At 41.2% G+C, this 17,771-nt stretch overlaps 1 protein-coding gene across 1 annotated transcript; it reads right to left on the reverse strand.

Annotated features, from left to right (window-relative positions):
• On the reverse strand, nt 1-7,848 carry LOC124664013. The gene is made up of 12 exons (XM_047201627.1): nt 7,592-7,848; nt 7,014-7,484; nt 6,796-6,879; nt 6,681-6,703; nt 6,550-6,591; nt 6,326-6,397; nt 5,477-5,567; nt 4,178-4,261; nt 2,477-2,566; nt 1,582-1,662; nt 913-1,043; nt 1-300 (listed from the first exon to the last, which is right to left on the reverse strand). Exons 1-9 carry the CDS (start codon nt 7,846-7,848, stop codon nt 2,515-2,517), a joined length of 1,176 nt encoding a protein of 391 aa, XP_047057583.1. The 3' UTR covers nt 1-300; nt 913-1,043; nt 1,582-1,662; nt 2,477-2,514.
• Between the last annotated feature and the right edge of the window lie 9,923 nt (nt 7,849-17,771).

Raw genomic sequence — 17,771 nt, forward strand, 5'->3', positions numbered from 1 at the left:
TCTGATGATTTACTAGTTTCGCTGATACAGTTTTAACGATAGTACTACTAATTCATAAGGTAGCAAGCATGATAACATGACACATCTAGTTCTATGAGAGCTGCAAAGCCTCAAGCAGGTAACATAATGAAGGCGCAAGTACTAAGTGGTATAGCAGCAACAGAAACGAAACAACCAAATGCTAGCTGCAACAGGATCGGCAGCCCATCAACCATCTCCTCAGAAAGAAGAGACACGACTCAGCTTTGGCATGACGTTCACTAGAGTGTCAGTGGACGCACGGCCTCCAATCGCCGATACCTGCACCCCCAAGCAAGTAATTCCATGTATCAGCATTGTCCAGATTAAATATTTCTACCTCACATGATAACCCATACAACATGACGGATGAACAATAGACAAATTGCCATTTACACAACGAATTCGTTATGTTGCAAAAAAGAAAATTATGGTTCGTGAACATAAACTATTTGTAACTAAGCAACCTGCTAGGCTTAAAAATATATTAAATCAAAACAATTATAATGGTATTTCACATCCACCATGGACACCAGTCAACTGTTCAGTAAAGGCATTTGCAGAATAGAAATGTTGACCTGACTTTTCGCCATTCTAGGGAAGTGACATAAGTTTCAATCAAAAACATTGTGCTCCACAGGCAAAATCTGAAAACCAACTATGTCTACCATGCAATACCAATGTATTTTTTTTCTCAAAACAGGCAACCGAAGCAACCTATCAACTAAAAAATGACCTCAACTAGTGGTGCTTGTACATTTAATGCTGACCCTGCTAAGACCTGTACAGAAGATACCATTGTCACAAGACTGTCAACTTCTATTAAGGACAGCATATGGTTTATTCAAGCTATTGTTCTATCATGTACAGTTCAGAGCAAACACTCAGTCTTACCGAGCTCACTTCACCAAATGCCCCAGTCGTCCGTTGCTTTTTTTTTGAATAAATATCATCCTCAACACTTGTCGATCCTTTGCTTGGATTCTCAGTATGACAACCTCCTTGTATTAAATCCTTATTTGCGCCTGCCCAAGAAAGTTTGCTCTCAAGGATCATCACTGGATCAAGTACTATTAAAGCATAACAACTTGACTAAAATTTTACGCCTTGTGTTCTCTAAAGGTTAGCATTACAAGGACCAATGGGGAAAGAAAGGGTATGCGCACATTTGAAAGGAGAGTAAGAGCTAAATTAACTTCTAGTTTGTAATCATATTAGCAGGATCAATATAGTGTAAAAATTAACACTTGCATATATGTTAGCTTATCCGTGCACAGATGCAAATTTAAACCTGAAATAATCGAATAAAATAGGTATCTACCACATTATTTGGAAGATATCAGGAACTAGTGGTACTAGGGACAGCACAGAGCAGGTGGTCCAGTTAAACTGAAACATTGATGAAACTGTAACTAGGCAGATCAAAATATTATTATCAATGCTACAAATATGCACTTGATTCCGTAGTACATGTTTTCTAGCAAGTAATAAAAAATATCTGCGATCAACTGAGCATATGGTGTTTCCGTCCTGGTATTGAACCGGAGTGTTCAACTAAATTACCTGCATTCATCACTGATGAGATTCCAGGGTTTTGAGAATGAACTTTCAAAGCACCAGAAATGATCTTCAAAACTGGAGCAACTGCAACGACTCCGGTAGTTAGCAAATGCACAGGTAACGAAACATTGATGAACTGCAAAGAACATCAACTCTAATAAAAGAGCACAGTTATGAACTACTCCCTTCTTTCCGAATTATAAGAGGTTTAGCTTATTCTGAATCGTATGTATGTAGACACATTTCAGTGTATCTGTTCACTCATTCCGGCACGTATGTAGTCCACATTAAAATCCAAAACATCTTATAATTCAGAACGGACTAATACTAGGCAAGTATAGCAAAATCCAAAACATCTTATAATTCAGAACGGACTAATACTAGGCAAATACAGCAGGCACTTAACGAGAAGGAACTGACAAAATAATAATTGCACAATGAAATTAAGGGAAAGAATTTTTCACCTAGATCTTCTAATGACCACAAAAGTGGGGGAACAATGTGATAGGGATTTAAAGAAGGGCCAGACACAGATTGAACAATTACAAAACTGTGAACAAGCATGATAATACGAAGAACTGGAGACAAGATGTTTAGACACAGATCTTCTAAATTAACATCTTACAGAAATAGGGGTAGCGATGTTCTAAGTTACTAGAAATGCAGGACTCCAGATGTAAAATTACTTCCAGGTACCTTAGTTGCAATATATTATCATAAAAACAAGCCGCAAGAGGGCAGGATACAAAAGCATGGCAAGTTATAAATTACTGGGAGACTGGAACATATCCCTGCATGATATCTGTCCGATCAAATAATGCATGCAGATACTTGGCAATATAAGCAGATGGAGGGTTGACCAAACATAAAACTGAGCAATGGCGTCCGAATAATTTACCACAAAATTTCACTGGTGATGTGCCATGGCCTTCAGCATTATCTTTGGAGCTGCCTAGGATAGACTGCACATCCCGAGCATCGGGACCACCTGCGACATGTTCAGCTGTCAAAACTGGGGGCAATTTGACAGAGGCATCCAACATTGAAGTAATATGCCTTCATTTGTCACAATATGTCTCAAAGTTCTTATTTCTAACAAGATCTTTGAACCTTATTTGCATTTTTATATTGTAAAGCAAAATTTGCTCAATCATAACATCATGATTTTTCAAAGATACATATTCACACAATATAGCATGATTAAAATTGTTCAGAGGAAGGTAAACGTCCACTACAAAACCACTATTTAATTTTGCTGTAACTTCACCATTATTTTCATTGTTATAACTTTTAGCAAAATCTATTAGAAAGTACTATCATAAATGGTCGAAAACAAGCACCTTCATTCTGCGTGGCCATGTTTGGTTTTAATGTAATATATTTATGTTTCTAAATGTTCTTAGAATAAGGGGCAGGGGAAGGAGTAGTACTCTTTTTTAATAATCTAGCATGTGTCGTAGACATCTAAACCGTAGCACATCATCAGCCAATATAATAAGAGATCTTCCATGCAGGGTTTTCAAAGTGAGAACGAGGGAATAAGCTCAAATGTCGTAGCTTAAGAAAGTAGTGCAAATATGGCTGTAAAAGGACTTGAAAAAAGCAAATTATGGTTCGTGAACTTAAACTATTGGTAAAAAGGAATTTGTTATCTTGCAAAAAGAAAATTATGGTTCATGAACTTAAACTATAGGTAAATAAGCAACCTACTTGGCCTAAAAAACTATTAAATCAAAACAACTATTATGGTATTTAACATCCAGCACGGACACCAGTGTACTGTTCAGTAAAGGCATTTGCAGAATAGAAATGTTGACGTGACTTTTTGCCATTCTAGGGAACTGGCATAAGTTTCAATCAAAGCAATTGTGCTCCACAGGCAAAATCTGAAAACCAACTATATCAACCATGCAATACCAATGTTTTTTTCTCAAAACAGGCAACTGAAGCAACCTATAAACCAGAAAATGACCTCAACTAGTGGTGCTGTACATTTAACATTGACCTTTCTAAGACCTGGACAAAAGATACCATTATCACAAGACAGTCAACTTCTATTAAGGACAACATATGGTTTATTCAAGCTATTGTTCTATCATGTACGGAAGGAGTAGTACTCTTTTAATAGTCTGGTAGCACGTGTCCGAGAGATCTAAACCATAGTACATCATCAACCAATAAAATAAGAGATCTTCCATGCAGGGTTTTGAAAGTGAGACCGGAGTAATAAGCTCAAATGTCGTAGCTTAAGAAAATAGTGCAAATATGGCTGAAAAAGGACTTGAAAAAGAGTAAACAACCAAATAAGAGCCCAGATGGTAAGTTCAGATAGTAGCAAGTGACTACAGGCCATAGACTTGATGGAGAAATCAATTCTGAAGTTTACCTTCCTTTACACTTGTTGAGATGCATAGCTTAGATTGCACCCCTATTTCCAGTAACCTAGAATATCTACCCCTATTTGTGTCAAAGGTTATTATTATCAATGGTGTAGATACGCGCTTGATTATGCAGTACTTGTTCTCTAGCAAGTAATGAAAAATATCTGGGATCAACTGAGCATATGGTGTTTCCGTCCTGGAGTGTTCAATTAAATTACCTGCGTCTGTCACTGATGAGATTCCTGGGTTTTGAGAACGTACTTCCAAAGGACCAGAAGAACGGATCTGGAAAAATGGAGAAACTGCAAGGACTCGGGAAGTTAGCAAATGAAGCAGGTAAGAGCATGTCTAACAGACCCCTTATTTTTCTACCCCTTAAAACACGAGTAGAGGGCCCTGTATTCACTTTTCGCTGGCCAAAAACTCGTCCGAGCTAGCAGACCCCGTATCCCCGCCCCGTAAAACAGAATCCTACGGAATATTCTGTTTTCAGCGGCGGCGCGCGGGTGGCTATGGCGGCGGCGCGGGGAAAACGGTTGGGATTTCTGAAATGTCCGCGCGCCATAGTGAAATGGGATGAGGGGTTGGCCCTTTATTCAGCCTCCCGCCCCTTACAAGTAAGGGGTGAAGAGCCGCCCCGTAGCCAAAACTGTAAAAAATCGATGCGGGGGCTTGTTTTACGGGGTCTGCTAGACGGCCGGGTAGAGCCGAAACCCTCAAATTGGCGGTTATTATACGGGTTTGCCCCTTTTACGGGGTCTGTTAGACCTGCTCTAACCAAACATTGATGAACTGCAAAGAACATCAAGCCTAATAAAAGAGCACAGTTATGAAATACTCCCTTTGTTCCGAAATATAAGATTTTTTTTTCTGAAATGTATGTATCTATATGTATTTCAGTGTGTCCCTTCACTTGTTTCAGTTCATATGTACTGCACACTAAAATATCCGAGACATCTTAGTTCAGAACAAACTAATACTAGGCAAATACAGCAGGCACTTAACGTGAAGCAACCAACCAAATAATAATTGCACACTGAACTTAAGGGAAAGAATTTTTCACCTAAATCTTATAATGACCACAAACGTGTGGAAACAATGTGATAACAACCTAAAGAAGGGAAAGACACAGACTGAACAAGTACAATATTGTTTTTTTTTAACGAACAAGTACAATATTGTGAACATAGGCATGATAATATGGAGAACTGGAGACAAGATGTTTACATGCTGATAATATGGAGAACTGGAGACAAGATGTTCTAGGTTACAAGAAATGCAGGACTCCAGATGTAAAATTACTTGCAGGTACCGTAGTTGAAAAGTATTATCATAAAAAGAAGCCACAGGAGGGCAAAATACAAAAGCATGGCAAGTTATAAATTACTGGGAGACTGGAACATATCCCTGCACACTATCTGTCCTATCAAATGATGCATTCTGCTGCTACTTGGCGAATTGAGCAGACGGAGGGTTATCAAAACATAAAACCGGGCAAGGGTGTTGAAATAATTTACCAGAAAAAAAGCACTGATGATGTGGCATGGCCTTCAGGATTATCTGTGGGGCTGCCGAGCATAGACTCCACATCCGGAGCATCAGGACCACCTGCAACGTGTTCAGCTGTCAAAAAATGGGCAGCTCGACAGAGGCATCCAACATTGAAGTAATGTCCCTTCATGTCTAAAGTTCTTATTTCTAACAAGGCCTTTGAACGTTATTTGCATTCTTATATTTTAAAGAAAAATTTGCTCAATCACAACATCATGATTTTTTCAAAGATACACGTGCACAAAATATAGCATGGTGAATGCAAGTATTCAAAAGAAGGTAAACATCCACTACAAAACCTCCCTAAAAAGGCTTCCACTGCCAAACCACTATTAAAATTTGTTGCAATTGCAACTTCATCATTATTTTCATTGTTATAATTTAGAAAAATCTATTTGACAGTAACTACCATAAATGGTCAAAACATAAGCTCCTTCATTCTGCTTAGCCATGTTTGGTTTTAATGTAATATATTTATGTTTTAAATGTTCGTAGAGTAAGGGGCAGGGAAATTTTCAGTATGTCTATACATCCATATTAGCGACAAGTAATTAATATGGGGCGGCAGGATTAATATTTAATACTCTTTCTAAAAATCTGGTAGCACGTGTCCGAGACATCTAAACCATAGCGCATCATCAACCAATAAAATAAGAGATCTTTCATGCAGGGTTTTGAAAGTGAGATCGGAGTAATAAGCTCAAGTGTCGTTGCTTGGAAAAGAGTAAAAAAACAGTTAAGAGCCCATATGGTAAGTTGAGACAGTGGCAAGTGAGTACAGGCTACTTGATGGACAAATCAATTCTGAAGTTTACCTTCCTTTACACTTGGCTGAGATGCATAGCTTAGATTGCAGCCTCTACGTAGACCAGCCTGAAAAGTTTGATCTGAAGATCACACAAGTTCATCAGTGCAAACAGAACAGTAGAGCAATAAAAACTGTTTTTTTTTTCCCGCCCAGCAACCAAACGGTGGAGTATAAACAAACAGTATACTCCGTGGAAATACAAGACACATGAAGAGCAGAGGCTAGTTTTACCAAGTAAATCCACCAACATTTCCAGCGCGTCATTGTTTGACTCTGCCGAATAATTGAAAGCACCGTTAGTAGCTGCCAAACTGTGAAATGTAAAGGCTAATCGTAAGCTGTTCCTGAAGTGGATATCATACCGGCTCTTGGATCCCTGTAGAGGCTGCAAGGCAATGAATCAATTAATGTGCTCCCAAAGAATTGAGGAGAGGTTTTATTAATTCGTCTAGAGCTCCAAGTAATAAGATAGAGTACCTCTTCAAGGCCACTAGGATAGCTTCTGTGTCTGGCTTCTTGGGACCTTGTTTCTTCACTAGGCGATGCCCCCTCCAGTGCAAACTTTGAAGGTTAAATTAAAGGAGGGCCAAAGTGAGATTAATAAAGTGTGCGAATTCACGATGACTGTATATCCACGTAGTGGATCGATGAGCTAGGAAGTAAAGGATTAAAGTGAGGTTGGAAGGATGAGTTACCGGCCGGATCCAATTGGAAGTACATGCTGTGGCATCATGTAGCGAGACGGCAATGGCATGGAGCGTCTGAGCTCTGGCGTAGTGTTGGCCAGATAGTCGACTAGAAACGAGGCGTGCTGCCTCACTTGGTTCCAGTCGTAGGTGGCCACGAGCTGGTGGGGCTCTGAGGCAAGTATGGTGTAGGCGATACGACGGAACCTGAGCTCGGCGAGGGTGGAGCTCCTTGAGTTCTTTCCGTAACGCCTTTCCAGGTACTCCTGGTTTTCCCTGTTGCCGGCGACGGCGTTGGCGAAGCGGTAGTGCATCCATAGGAAGTTATGGAAGAGCTGGGCGCGGCGGCTCCTCGTGTGATTCTTGACGAGCGGCGGCAGGTAGGCGTTGAGGTAGCTGAGGGCGTCCGCCCAGCGGCCTTGCTCGACCAGCAGCCGTATGTGCCGCACTCGGAAGATCACCGGAGTCTTGTCGACCAGCCTGCAGCAGCGGTCGATGGATGTAAACCAACAGATAAAGGACAGCAGCATCATCGATCTCAAATTTCTCAAGAGAAAGAAGAAAGAAACACATATATATATACGTACGCTTGGAAGGCGCCGTGGAAGCCTTGGTCCTGCAGGAAGGAGAGGAGGCGCCGCTCGCGGAGCCGCTTCACGCAGGGATACTCCGCCGTACCTCTGCGCTTGACGGCGTACCTGCTCTTGCCGGAGAGCACGACGGAGGCCTCGCCCTTGCAGGCGTCGTCATCACCCACGCAGACTTCCTCCTCGCTAATGCCGGAGGCCTCACCTACGCAGGCGTCCACCTTGCCGTTGCCGGACAACATGAGGGAGTAACTCATCTCGCCCAGGCAGGGTCGGCGATTAGGATGGAATTGAGAATCGCCGGGCTTTCGATTGGATTTTGGGTGGGGAGATGGGGATTTTCGCCGGACAATCTCTCGCTTCTCTGGATACTCTCTCCTCTCTCGTTATATCGGGTGCGGCGGCAAGCGGGGCCCACAATCTCTCGCTTCTCTGGATACTCCCCCCCCCCCCCCTCTCTCGCTAGTCGCTCCCCCCTCTCTCCACGCGTCGGCGTCGCTACCTCTCCTTGGAAATTAAAAATACTACGGCCCTCGTTGTCTTTTTTTTTCCTTCTTATATCTTCTTAAAAAAATGTTTGCCAGGTTTAAAAAACTATTCATAAGTTAAAAGAATGTTTACAAGGTTTGGAGAAGTTATCCGCAACCTTCGCACACAAGGAGGTTGATCAAGATTGATCAGGTGGTTGCAGACATGCCTAGTGATAAGGTCAGGATGGGAATGGGTCAGGTTGACCCACCGGGTCGGCGACCCGACCCAAAAAAACAGGGCCGTTGGGTCAGCTGGGTCGGCCTCATACGAGAATTGGGCCAATAGAGCTGGCACCATTAGACCCATTGGGTCATCAGGGCCGACCCGACCTGGACATGGTTAGTATGCCTCTTGATTCGAAACTTGTTTCCTGCCCCTGATATGGATCTACACACTACTCACTTAGGGCATCCTCTTATTCTACCAGGAAAAAATAGATCTGCTGCATATGACTTTATTGTGGACAGGTTTAAATCAAAGTTATCGGGATACAAGGCAAATAGGTTATCACATGCTGCAAGGTTAACTCTGATTAAATCGGTTTTTGCATCCATACCTGTTTATTACATGTCCTCTATTTTGCTCAACAAAAAGTTAATAGCTAAGCTTACTTCGATTGTCCGAAAATTTTGGTGGACTGGAATTCAAAGTGATCAAAATTCTAAACCCCTTTGTCTTCGCTCCTGGGATGAGATATGCAAACCTATTAAGGAGGGAGGGCTGGGTATTAGAAATCTTTACTACATGAATTTGGCTCTTATTGCTTCTTCGGTTTGGCGTGTTATCAAAGAACCAAATTCTCTTCTTGCAGCTCTAAATATTTTCCACACACTTCTATTTGGAGGATAGATACCAATTTACCGAAATCTGCCTTTTGGTCCTCTGTTTTAAAAGTTTTGCCTCTTATGCAAAATTCTATTCATCTTCAACTTGCAAAGGGTAATTCAAGTATTTGGTCCTCGCCTTGGTGCCTAGATTGGAAAAATATATATGATCATCTTTTAACCCAACCGGGTTCCATTTGTCCCGCTATTGTTAAAGATCTTTGGCATCATGACACAAAACAATGGGATGAACAAAAAATTGCTTCTCATTTTGATGATGACTTCAAAAACAAAGTTTTACAAATTCCCATTATAAAGGCCAACTTTGATGATGAAGTTTGCTGGATACACACACCTAATGGTCAGTGCACAACAAAGAGTGCATATAATTGTTTTTTGCAGGCTACTGGAAGCAATTTCAGGGAATCCATTTCAAGCGAGGAGAAGAAAATCTGGTGGGATGTGTGGAGAAATAAAAAGCTAGCACCTAGGGTCAAAACCTTTGCTTGGAGATTAATTAGAAGGGCACTTGCGACGGGAGCCAGAGCCTCAAGATTCTCAAAACACATTGCCAAGGAATGTTCAAGGTGTGGTATGCTCGAAACGGACTCACACTTATTTTTCCACTGTACCTTTGCCAAAGCAGTTTGGTTTTCTTCTTCAATAGGATTTAAAACCGATGCCTTTAGTACTACACTCTATCCTTTAAATATTATCCAATCAATGTTACAGACTGCTCAATCTAGAATATCTATTGACAAAATCTTTACCTTGCTCTGGTGTATTTGGAAAGCACGCAATGATTATTTGTTCAACAGGAAGATTTGGTCAGTATTGCAGGTTCATCACGCGGCTGCTGCCCTTCTTTCATATGGCATAGAAGACCAGCCAATGCAACATGAACAATCTCACCTAGTTACTCATACTCATACGACTATTCATGAATCTATTACCGCACCACCTGTTGCTCTTTTGCCTGCAGGCCCAAAAGCAAGTTTGCGGGTGCAGCCTCTTATTCGACAGCAGATGCTACCTTCTCCAGGAACTACAGTCAAGGACACATCTATCATTCCAATGCCGATCATCTTCACGGATGCTGCATGGTCGCAAGGGAGTGATGGCCAACCGGTGTCGGCTGGATTGGGTCTATTCATTCAGTTTGGTAATGACAGGGCCTGCTCACAGGTTTACATCTCGGCTGTCTCTCCACCGGTCTCTTCAGCAATTCAAGCTGAAGCTTATGGCTTGCTGCTTGCAACGAAGGCAGCAGAAGTACTTCAAGTTCAGTGCGCTACCTTTCTGACGGACAATGTCGTGCTAGCAATGGCGGCAGCTTCCAAAGATCTCCTCAAATCCCCAGGTCACTGGATGATTAGGCCACAACTTGCAGGTATAGTGGCCAGCTCTTTCTTCAATGCAACCAGGATCTTCCACATACCCAGAAGCCTCAATTTCAAAGCTGACCATCAGGCCAAGCTCGCTCTTAAGCTTCAGGGAAGATATTCATATTTTAGATGTCTAAACTCTCCTACTGGAGTATGTCAAAACACTGATGTAGCATCAGTATTCCCCATGCCTGAGTGCATGCTCCTATATGTAAAATGTTGCTAAATTAATAAAATCTCCTTTTTCAAAAAAGTCGACCCATCAAGGCTTAGCACAGCAATTAGTCGTGAGCTAGCTTAGTCTGCCAATTAGCCAGCGGTTCTAGGCTTTGTACGCGTACTTGTTAGAACGATCTGTCTGCATAAGGTAGACGTGAAACAAAAACCTGCAATCATATTATCATGCTTCTTGCTTACGAATATGACTATAATATATTTTTCATCATGTTTTATGTGTAAATACAAGAGAAAAAGCTAAACTTTGGGTCGACCCGCAATACCCATTGGGCCACCAAGGCCGCCGACGTTTTCTGAAATGGGTCGGCCCTGGCCTCATAAATTGGCCTTGAGGCCAACAGGGCCAGGTTCAGGGCCAGGTCCAGATCGGCCCATTCCCATCCTGATGATAAGGCAACTCGATCCGGTGGGTTTTCTGGTCTTTTCCTCAAAATTTGTTGGCCGGTAATCAAATATGATTTCGATCGTTTACGCCAAGAATTTTAGAAAGGGTCTATACACGTGCAAAGTATCAACGCTCTTCCATCACATTGATCCCTAAAACGCTCTCTCCACAAGGATGCAATGACTATAGGATAATATCATTTTTTTTTTCAAAATGGGGGATGTGCCCCAGTGTGGTGACCCGGCATACCACTGCATGGTGTAGTATGCAAGTCTGATATAACACCAATGAAACACCGTTCCACTAGTATTATATCGCTCAGAGTGGTACAACAGAAACATATGCGGGTCCAAGGTATGTCTATAGAATTACATCACAGACTCTGTTACAAAAGATCATCACAGCCTCCTACTTTACAATGAGGTAAAACTGCAAATAAACTCCGGAAGAACGACTCGTAGTCTAATCCTATCACGAACTCTATTTGTAGAGTATTTGACTAGCTATAGGGCTATGAATAGATTCTAGCTAAATAGGAGCTAGGTTTAGGAAGCTAGTTCCCTTCTATAGCTAAACTAGGTTTTCTCCTTGATGTATGTGGTATTCGACTCTTCCGACGAGATCCTGTCTCGTGAAGTAGTTGTTGACTCCTCGGCCTTCGAGTTGCACCGTAGATCCTCCTTCGATGCCTCCATATCTAAGCAGGGGATTTAAGAGTGGGATGAGTACGAGCGTACTCAACAAGTTCATTATAGGAAAGAGGTGTTTAATGCACTAGCTACGGCATTAGACCGAGAAAGTCTAATACCAATGCAAGTTTTTATAACCATTTCTTCAAAGGGTTGCTTTTATTCAGAAGAACTATGTCCGTCGGCCTTCACCGGTTTACTAGAACTTCATGGAGCTCCTTTCCGGCCGCGTTCGCAGCTTCCATATCCCGGAACAGGGAGTGACGAGTCACGGTTCTTTACACTCTGCAGAGGTGTGTTGCTTTACCCATAAGAGATCTTAACCTTGGTGCCAACCGGGCAATTGTTCCCGTCCACACTTCCTTTGGTGTGAGGCCCGGTATAAGGTCTAGCCAATCATGTTCCTCCGCTACCTCGAACACCCACCCTTTGTTGCATACCCCGACCCTGGGTCCTCGTCGGTCCCATTATTCCCGTAATTTCAGGGTGGACCCCGACCACGACAACAGTTTGGGACTCGTTAACCAAACTCCTTCGCCGGTAGCTGCAACCCATCATAGACCACATTACCGTGGGGAATTAGAAGGGGATCCCCACCCACCAATTGTTCCGCAAGCGAGCAACCGTCTACGGTAAGCAACAGCCTATACCGTGGGGAATTAGAAGGGGCTCCCCACCCACCAATTGCTCCGCAAGATACAACCGTCTACGGTAAGCGAATCCGTTGATGTTCAAGAGGTGGAAACACTTTTGACTACTCCGTCCCACTCCGGATCTTATGGTTAACACGGTTATTACGGCACAAGAATCACTGGCGACATTTGTTGTTTAATCCTAGATGGATATAAACCCGTGCAATGGAACCTCCACCATATCAACACAATCCATGGTTCCATTGCCCACCACATAGTCATATTCATAATTATGAAAGTAGTGGTTTTGATTTTTGTGCAATAGTGATAACCATAATAATTTGCAAGTAATTTGATAAAAATACTTCAAATGACATGAGCAAGTGATGAACTTGCCTTTCTTGACTGCAAGATTATGCAGCAAGGTCTTCGATACGCAATAACTCCAAATTCTGAAATAGCATCATCGTCCGGTAAGGACGATGTTTAAAAGATTGGCAAGGATGCAATAATGCATAAGTATGAGATGCAATCGCTCTAAGCGTGACCTAACCCCGATGATTTAGGTTCAGTGAGTTGTAATGATTGGTTCAGGGTGTATTGCACTTTTAGAGTGATTCACATACAAGGTTCTTATTTAGGTGTGATTACATGGTATCATGAACAGGTGCTGCAATATATAATAACAATAAGATTAGTAGCACACAACTATAACATTTGGTATAATCTTAACATGTAATGAATAGTGGTTGGTTTTAACACTACATGGCATGGTTAATGATTGATTATTATATACTTCAAAAGAATAACTTTTGAAGAACATATTCTTAAATAAAGGACAAGTATGATAATTAGGTTGGGGGTTCTATGGTTGACTATGGTTTCATGTAATTGTTGGAGTAAGTATTAGATGGATCCCCAGCAATGTTGGATTCATCAACCCCTAGGGCTTGTAAGTTTGAGTTAAGCCTAGGCATCCTAAGCAAGTATTTATACATGGTTGCTATCAAGGTTAATTCATCCGATCGGTGATTGCTGGCTAGGGTTTATAGGTTCTTATAATCAGGGTTGGTGATGCTTCTTTAATTACTTCAAAAGAATAACTTTTGAAGAACATACTTCTTAAGTAATAAGAAGTATCTCAATTGGAGTTGAGGTTGTCTAGGTTTGTTATAGGATTCACTAATTAAAGAATAGTAGATTTCTAAATAGGATGGTTTATAAACACCTAACACTATTAGGGTTTAGTGAGTATGGTAAATGACGCAGAATATTAGGCATGGTGGCTATTAGAGTTCATCACAATGGTGTGATGGTAAACAGGGATAAATAAGGATGATGACTTTGGGGATAGGATCTAGGGTTTTGACTTGGTTGATCCTATTTGATCATCTAGGTTTGACTTGGATGGGAACATGAAATACCAATTTATTAGTTCTATGGCTGCTATTATTTTATGGAAACAAGAACAAGTACTTAGTTGCTAATTATGGATCTATAAGTCAAAGGAATTTATCATGATCATACTTTATCATCCTAAGGTTTTAGGGTTAGAAGTAAATTAGATTTCACATAAGATAATAGAGTTAGGGTTTTAAATAGGATTTAGGGTTTATGATTCTCAAGAAATTATGAAGTTATGATTTCATAATGGAACTAAGTTTTTCCTATTTGTAATATCATTCCAAAACAATAATTGACAATAGAGTTAAAATTATTAATTACTTGGAAATAAATTTAATAATGGTCTTACCATTTTGTTATTATTATTTTAACTTTGGGAAGTTATTTTTACTCTATAATATTTTGACTAATTAAAAGAAAAATTGGACTAAATGGCCATTTGGGCTGAGCCCAACTGGTCCAACCAGACCAGGCCCAACTGGCTTGGTCGGCCTGCCCTAGGTCGGGTCAAGACCCAGGCCCGACCAACTCCTTGCGTCCACCCTCTCCTTTCTCTCGTTCTTCCTCACAAACGTGAACCCCGAGCTCTCCATAGCCTGGCCGCGCCGCCGCTCTCTCCTGGCCGCCTCCGGACCTCTCCACCGCCGGCGTGATGGGGCTCGGACCGCCTGGATGTGATCTACAACTTCCCCCTCCTCGATTCTGTTCTTGCGTTCTCTGTCGCTCGCCCTCGACCCCGACTGGGTCGCCGATTCCGCCCCTGCCCCGGCCGATGTCGGCCGCCATCGGTGCCGCTGTTGTCCGGCGGGCTTCTCCATCACTCCCCCCACCGAATTGCCGCAAGCGCCTCATCTTTGTGCCCGCTCTTCGCGCCCCCAGCAAACCCTAGCACGGCCTTGGTTCCGTCACCGGCGACCTCGGCGAGTACCGCCGTCCACGGTCGCGCCGCCTCCACGGACCTCTCGGTCGTCTCTCTCGCTCGCAACTACACCCTGCTTTCCCAGGCGCTCTCCCAGCCCCCATGATTCTGCTTGCTGCTGGCCGCTGCCGGCGCTGCTGCTTGCCGGTGAACTGGTGGTGGATGATGGTGCGGTGGTGTGGCTGGCTGGTTGCTGCTTTACCTTTATACACTTGGGCTTTGTCCGTAGAGATTGACAACACATAGCCTGCATGTGTGTGTGAGCTGCTTACAGGTGGCCCCTCTCTCCATGTGTAGGTGGTCAAATTGGTTTTCCTTGCCTGCTAGTGCAAGGCACGGCAAGGCTTGTGCTTAGCTAGAGCTGTCATGTATTTTTGATACTCGCCAGATTTATTACTCCTATTGATCTGTTGGCATGTGAGCTTAACATTATACCTCTGAACTTTAATATGTGGGCTAATGGTTCATCTTGACGCTTTAATGTCATTGGTGGATTACTTAAATTAAAACATGTGGGCTTTATGGTTTCTAGCTAGATTAGAGGGAAGAACATTGTTGGTTTGTTGCCTATAGTAGTGGATCATTTCGAGTGTTGCTATTTGCCTAAGTTGCCTTCTTATTTGATGCCTCATGATCCAAAAATCCCATTTGTCCCTAATGTCGCCTAAAAAGAATGCTTCTCCCTCTGATCGAATTTTGGTTATTAGGACAAGTTCCTAATTTCCTATGGCTAGTCTCCAACATTTAACATTGCCTCACCAAAGGTGAGGCAAACATTTTAACATTCACAAACCATTTCTTCTGTCTTTGTTGTTTCTTTTGCGTGGAATGAAGAATAAGGAGATCAAGATTAGATTTAGGGATTCTTTTTTATTTCTTTGTAATCTCCTATTTCTTTTGGAGCTTGTAATTGATTAAGTTATTATTTTTCTTAATGTAATATATATTTTCTTTCTTTATCTATTTGTAAATCTTGAATTGTGTTTTATATATTTGTTTGGAATTCAATTTCCAATTCAAGTTTTATTTGAATTCATGTTATTCATATCTGAATTTGAATTCAAACTTCTTCCCTCAAAAACATAATAAATCATCAAAGGTCATGTCGAAATTTATTGCACTAGTGTCGATGACCTATATCAATTCCCTCGACACAAGAGAAACCTCGACATCTTTGTGTTTTAAACGAACGCGCGAAAATTCCCCGGATTTTCTATGCATGAATGCAATGCACACATCTGTTTCCTCTATTTTTGTAACCCCAATACCTGGGATATTACAGTCTCTACCCCTTAAACTAAACTTCGTCCTCGAAGTTTGATCTCTCTCACGTTTCGGAGTGTGGATCTCACTTGTGCAGACTACAACTTTTCTCGAACTCCCTGGTGATCTTTTTGAATATAATTGAATATATCCCTTGTCCAGATTATTCCTGGAATCCAATAGTGTCTGTCTCTGAACCATGGTTCTTACTTTGATTCATGGATTTCTTCCAACTCTATAAGCTTGTTTCCTTTCTCATTGAAGATTCAATGATTGAGACTTCTTCTGGTGCTGCTAGTCTTGACTGAAGACTAATTGGATAACATTCTCCTATTTGATAAAATAGGTCCTTGTTTTCCCTTAGTACCAAATTTGCAGTAATGGTACTTAATAAGGTCTAACTATGGAATTGGTCGTGATGGTTTATTCCTAAGAATGGATTAGACTAATTTAGTCCATCCAATCATGGTTTATAAGTGATACCTAAAACTATTTTGGTTATTTAGGTTCCATGAAAGGAATCATTCTAGTAGTCTTTAGTATTGATGTGTTCAATCTTCTTCGATCTTTGGCCATCTAGAGCTTTATTTGGTCTTTGGTATTTTCTTCGTCCAACTTCATTAACATTAGCTGACTTGAGCTTTCGTACTTCTGAGTAAATACTACTCACTTTCTCAAGTTATAGTCCACTTCTTACTTCCTCGAAGTATAAACTTCGGCTTCTGGTCTGACATCCTTCTGAAAGTAGTGTTCAACAATCTTATGAAAATAAGATCGAACTTCCTCTCAGTTCAGACCTTCTGTTTCTATTATGCTCAAAGTATTGAGTTATTGTACATCCAACTCAATCTTTACTCTATCCCTTAGAGTTTTCTTATGGTCTTCAACTCCTTTTCTTCCAACAATTGGACTTATGATTAGAATATTGGTCTCGGTCTAGCTTATGGTTTATATTCCTCTAAGGTTTTGCGAAGAATCTTTGGGGTGTATCCACTCAATTGTGGACATCCAATGTGAATCCTTCGACTAAATGTTTATAGATCTAGCTATTTGGCTGACAAGATTTTTATTTGTTCACAAACTTTTGTTACAATTAATTAAATCGTGGACTATTTGTATTACCAGTGATACCTAGCTGTGGTTATTATACCAACTGTGGCTATTTGATATCTAAAAATGGTTTCTATTATAGGTTCTGATCAACTGGACGAGACATTTTCTACTTTATCTCGCAGTATTGATACTATACCAATTATGGTCTTTTGATATCAACTATGGTCTTCTTATATCTGTTCTGGTTTCATATATCACCTTCCTTCATTCAGGGTTTATTTTGCAAGAAAACTACTAGCTGACACTATGATTATAGTATCCTAAGTGATTTCCCATGCATTCCCTCTTCTATGCTGACTATGGATCTGCTTTAGCTTCACCATAATCATTATATTTCCCACCTTCATGCTTCTTTCGTACAAAAGTACTCCTCTGTTGAGGTAAAGCATGAGTTTAGGTTGGTACTTCCTTCAGAGTATTGTGGTTGCTTCCCACAACTTTACTTCATTTCTCTGATGATGCTTCATCTTGTCTTCAGAATATTCAGAATTCGTCACTTCCTCACATGAATACCATTACCCTCTAGATCTATAGCATCAAGTAAGGACTTGATATTGCAACATGCATTTGCATATCAACGTCAAACTTCATGTATGGATCTAGTCAAACAATTAAAATCCAATAAAATCCAAAGAAGATTCAGCTTTGTGCATATAATACACACCATCATAAGCCTGAATAAAATAGTTGAGTTAGACATCTCTAAACATCAGGCTCTGATGTGTAGTATATAACACCACATAAGATAGGTTTATATCGTGATACTTAGCACGAATATATGGGATTCTACTATTTGTC

Source organism: Lolium rigidum, chromosome 6 (genome assembly GCF_022539505.1).
Source record: "Lolium rigidum isolate FL_2022 chromosome 6, APGP_CSIRO_Lrig_0.1, whole genome shotgun sequence".
NCBI lineage: Eukaryota > Viridiplantae > Streptophyta > Magnoliopsida > Poales > Poaceae > Lolium > Lolium rigidum.

Excerpts from the sequence above, each read along its gene's own strand:
- LOC124664013 (XM_047201627.1), bottom strand. The coding sequence starts at position 7,848 with ATGAGTTACTCCCTCATGTTGTCCGGCAACGGCAAGGTGGACGCCTGC. Across the intron at positions 6,880-7,013 it reads CTTCCAATTGGATCCGGCCG|TTTGCACTGGAGGGGGCATC; the intron begins GTAACTCATCCT and ends TAACCTTCAAAG. Across the intron at positions 6,704-6,795 it reads ATCCTAGTGGCCTTGAAGAG|CCTCTACAGGGATCCAAGAG; the intron begins GTACTCTATCTT and ends ATTGCCTTGCAG.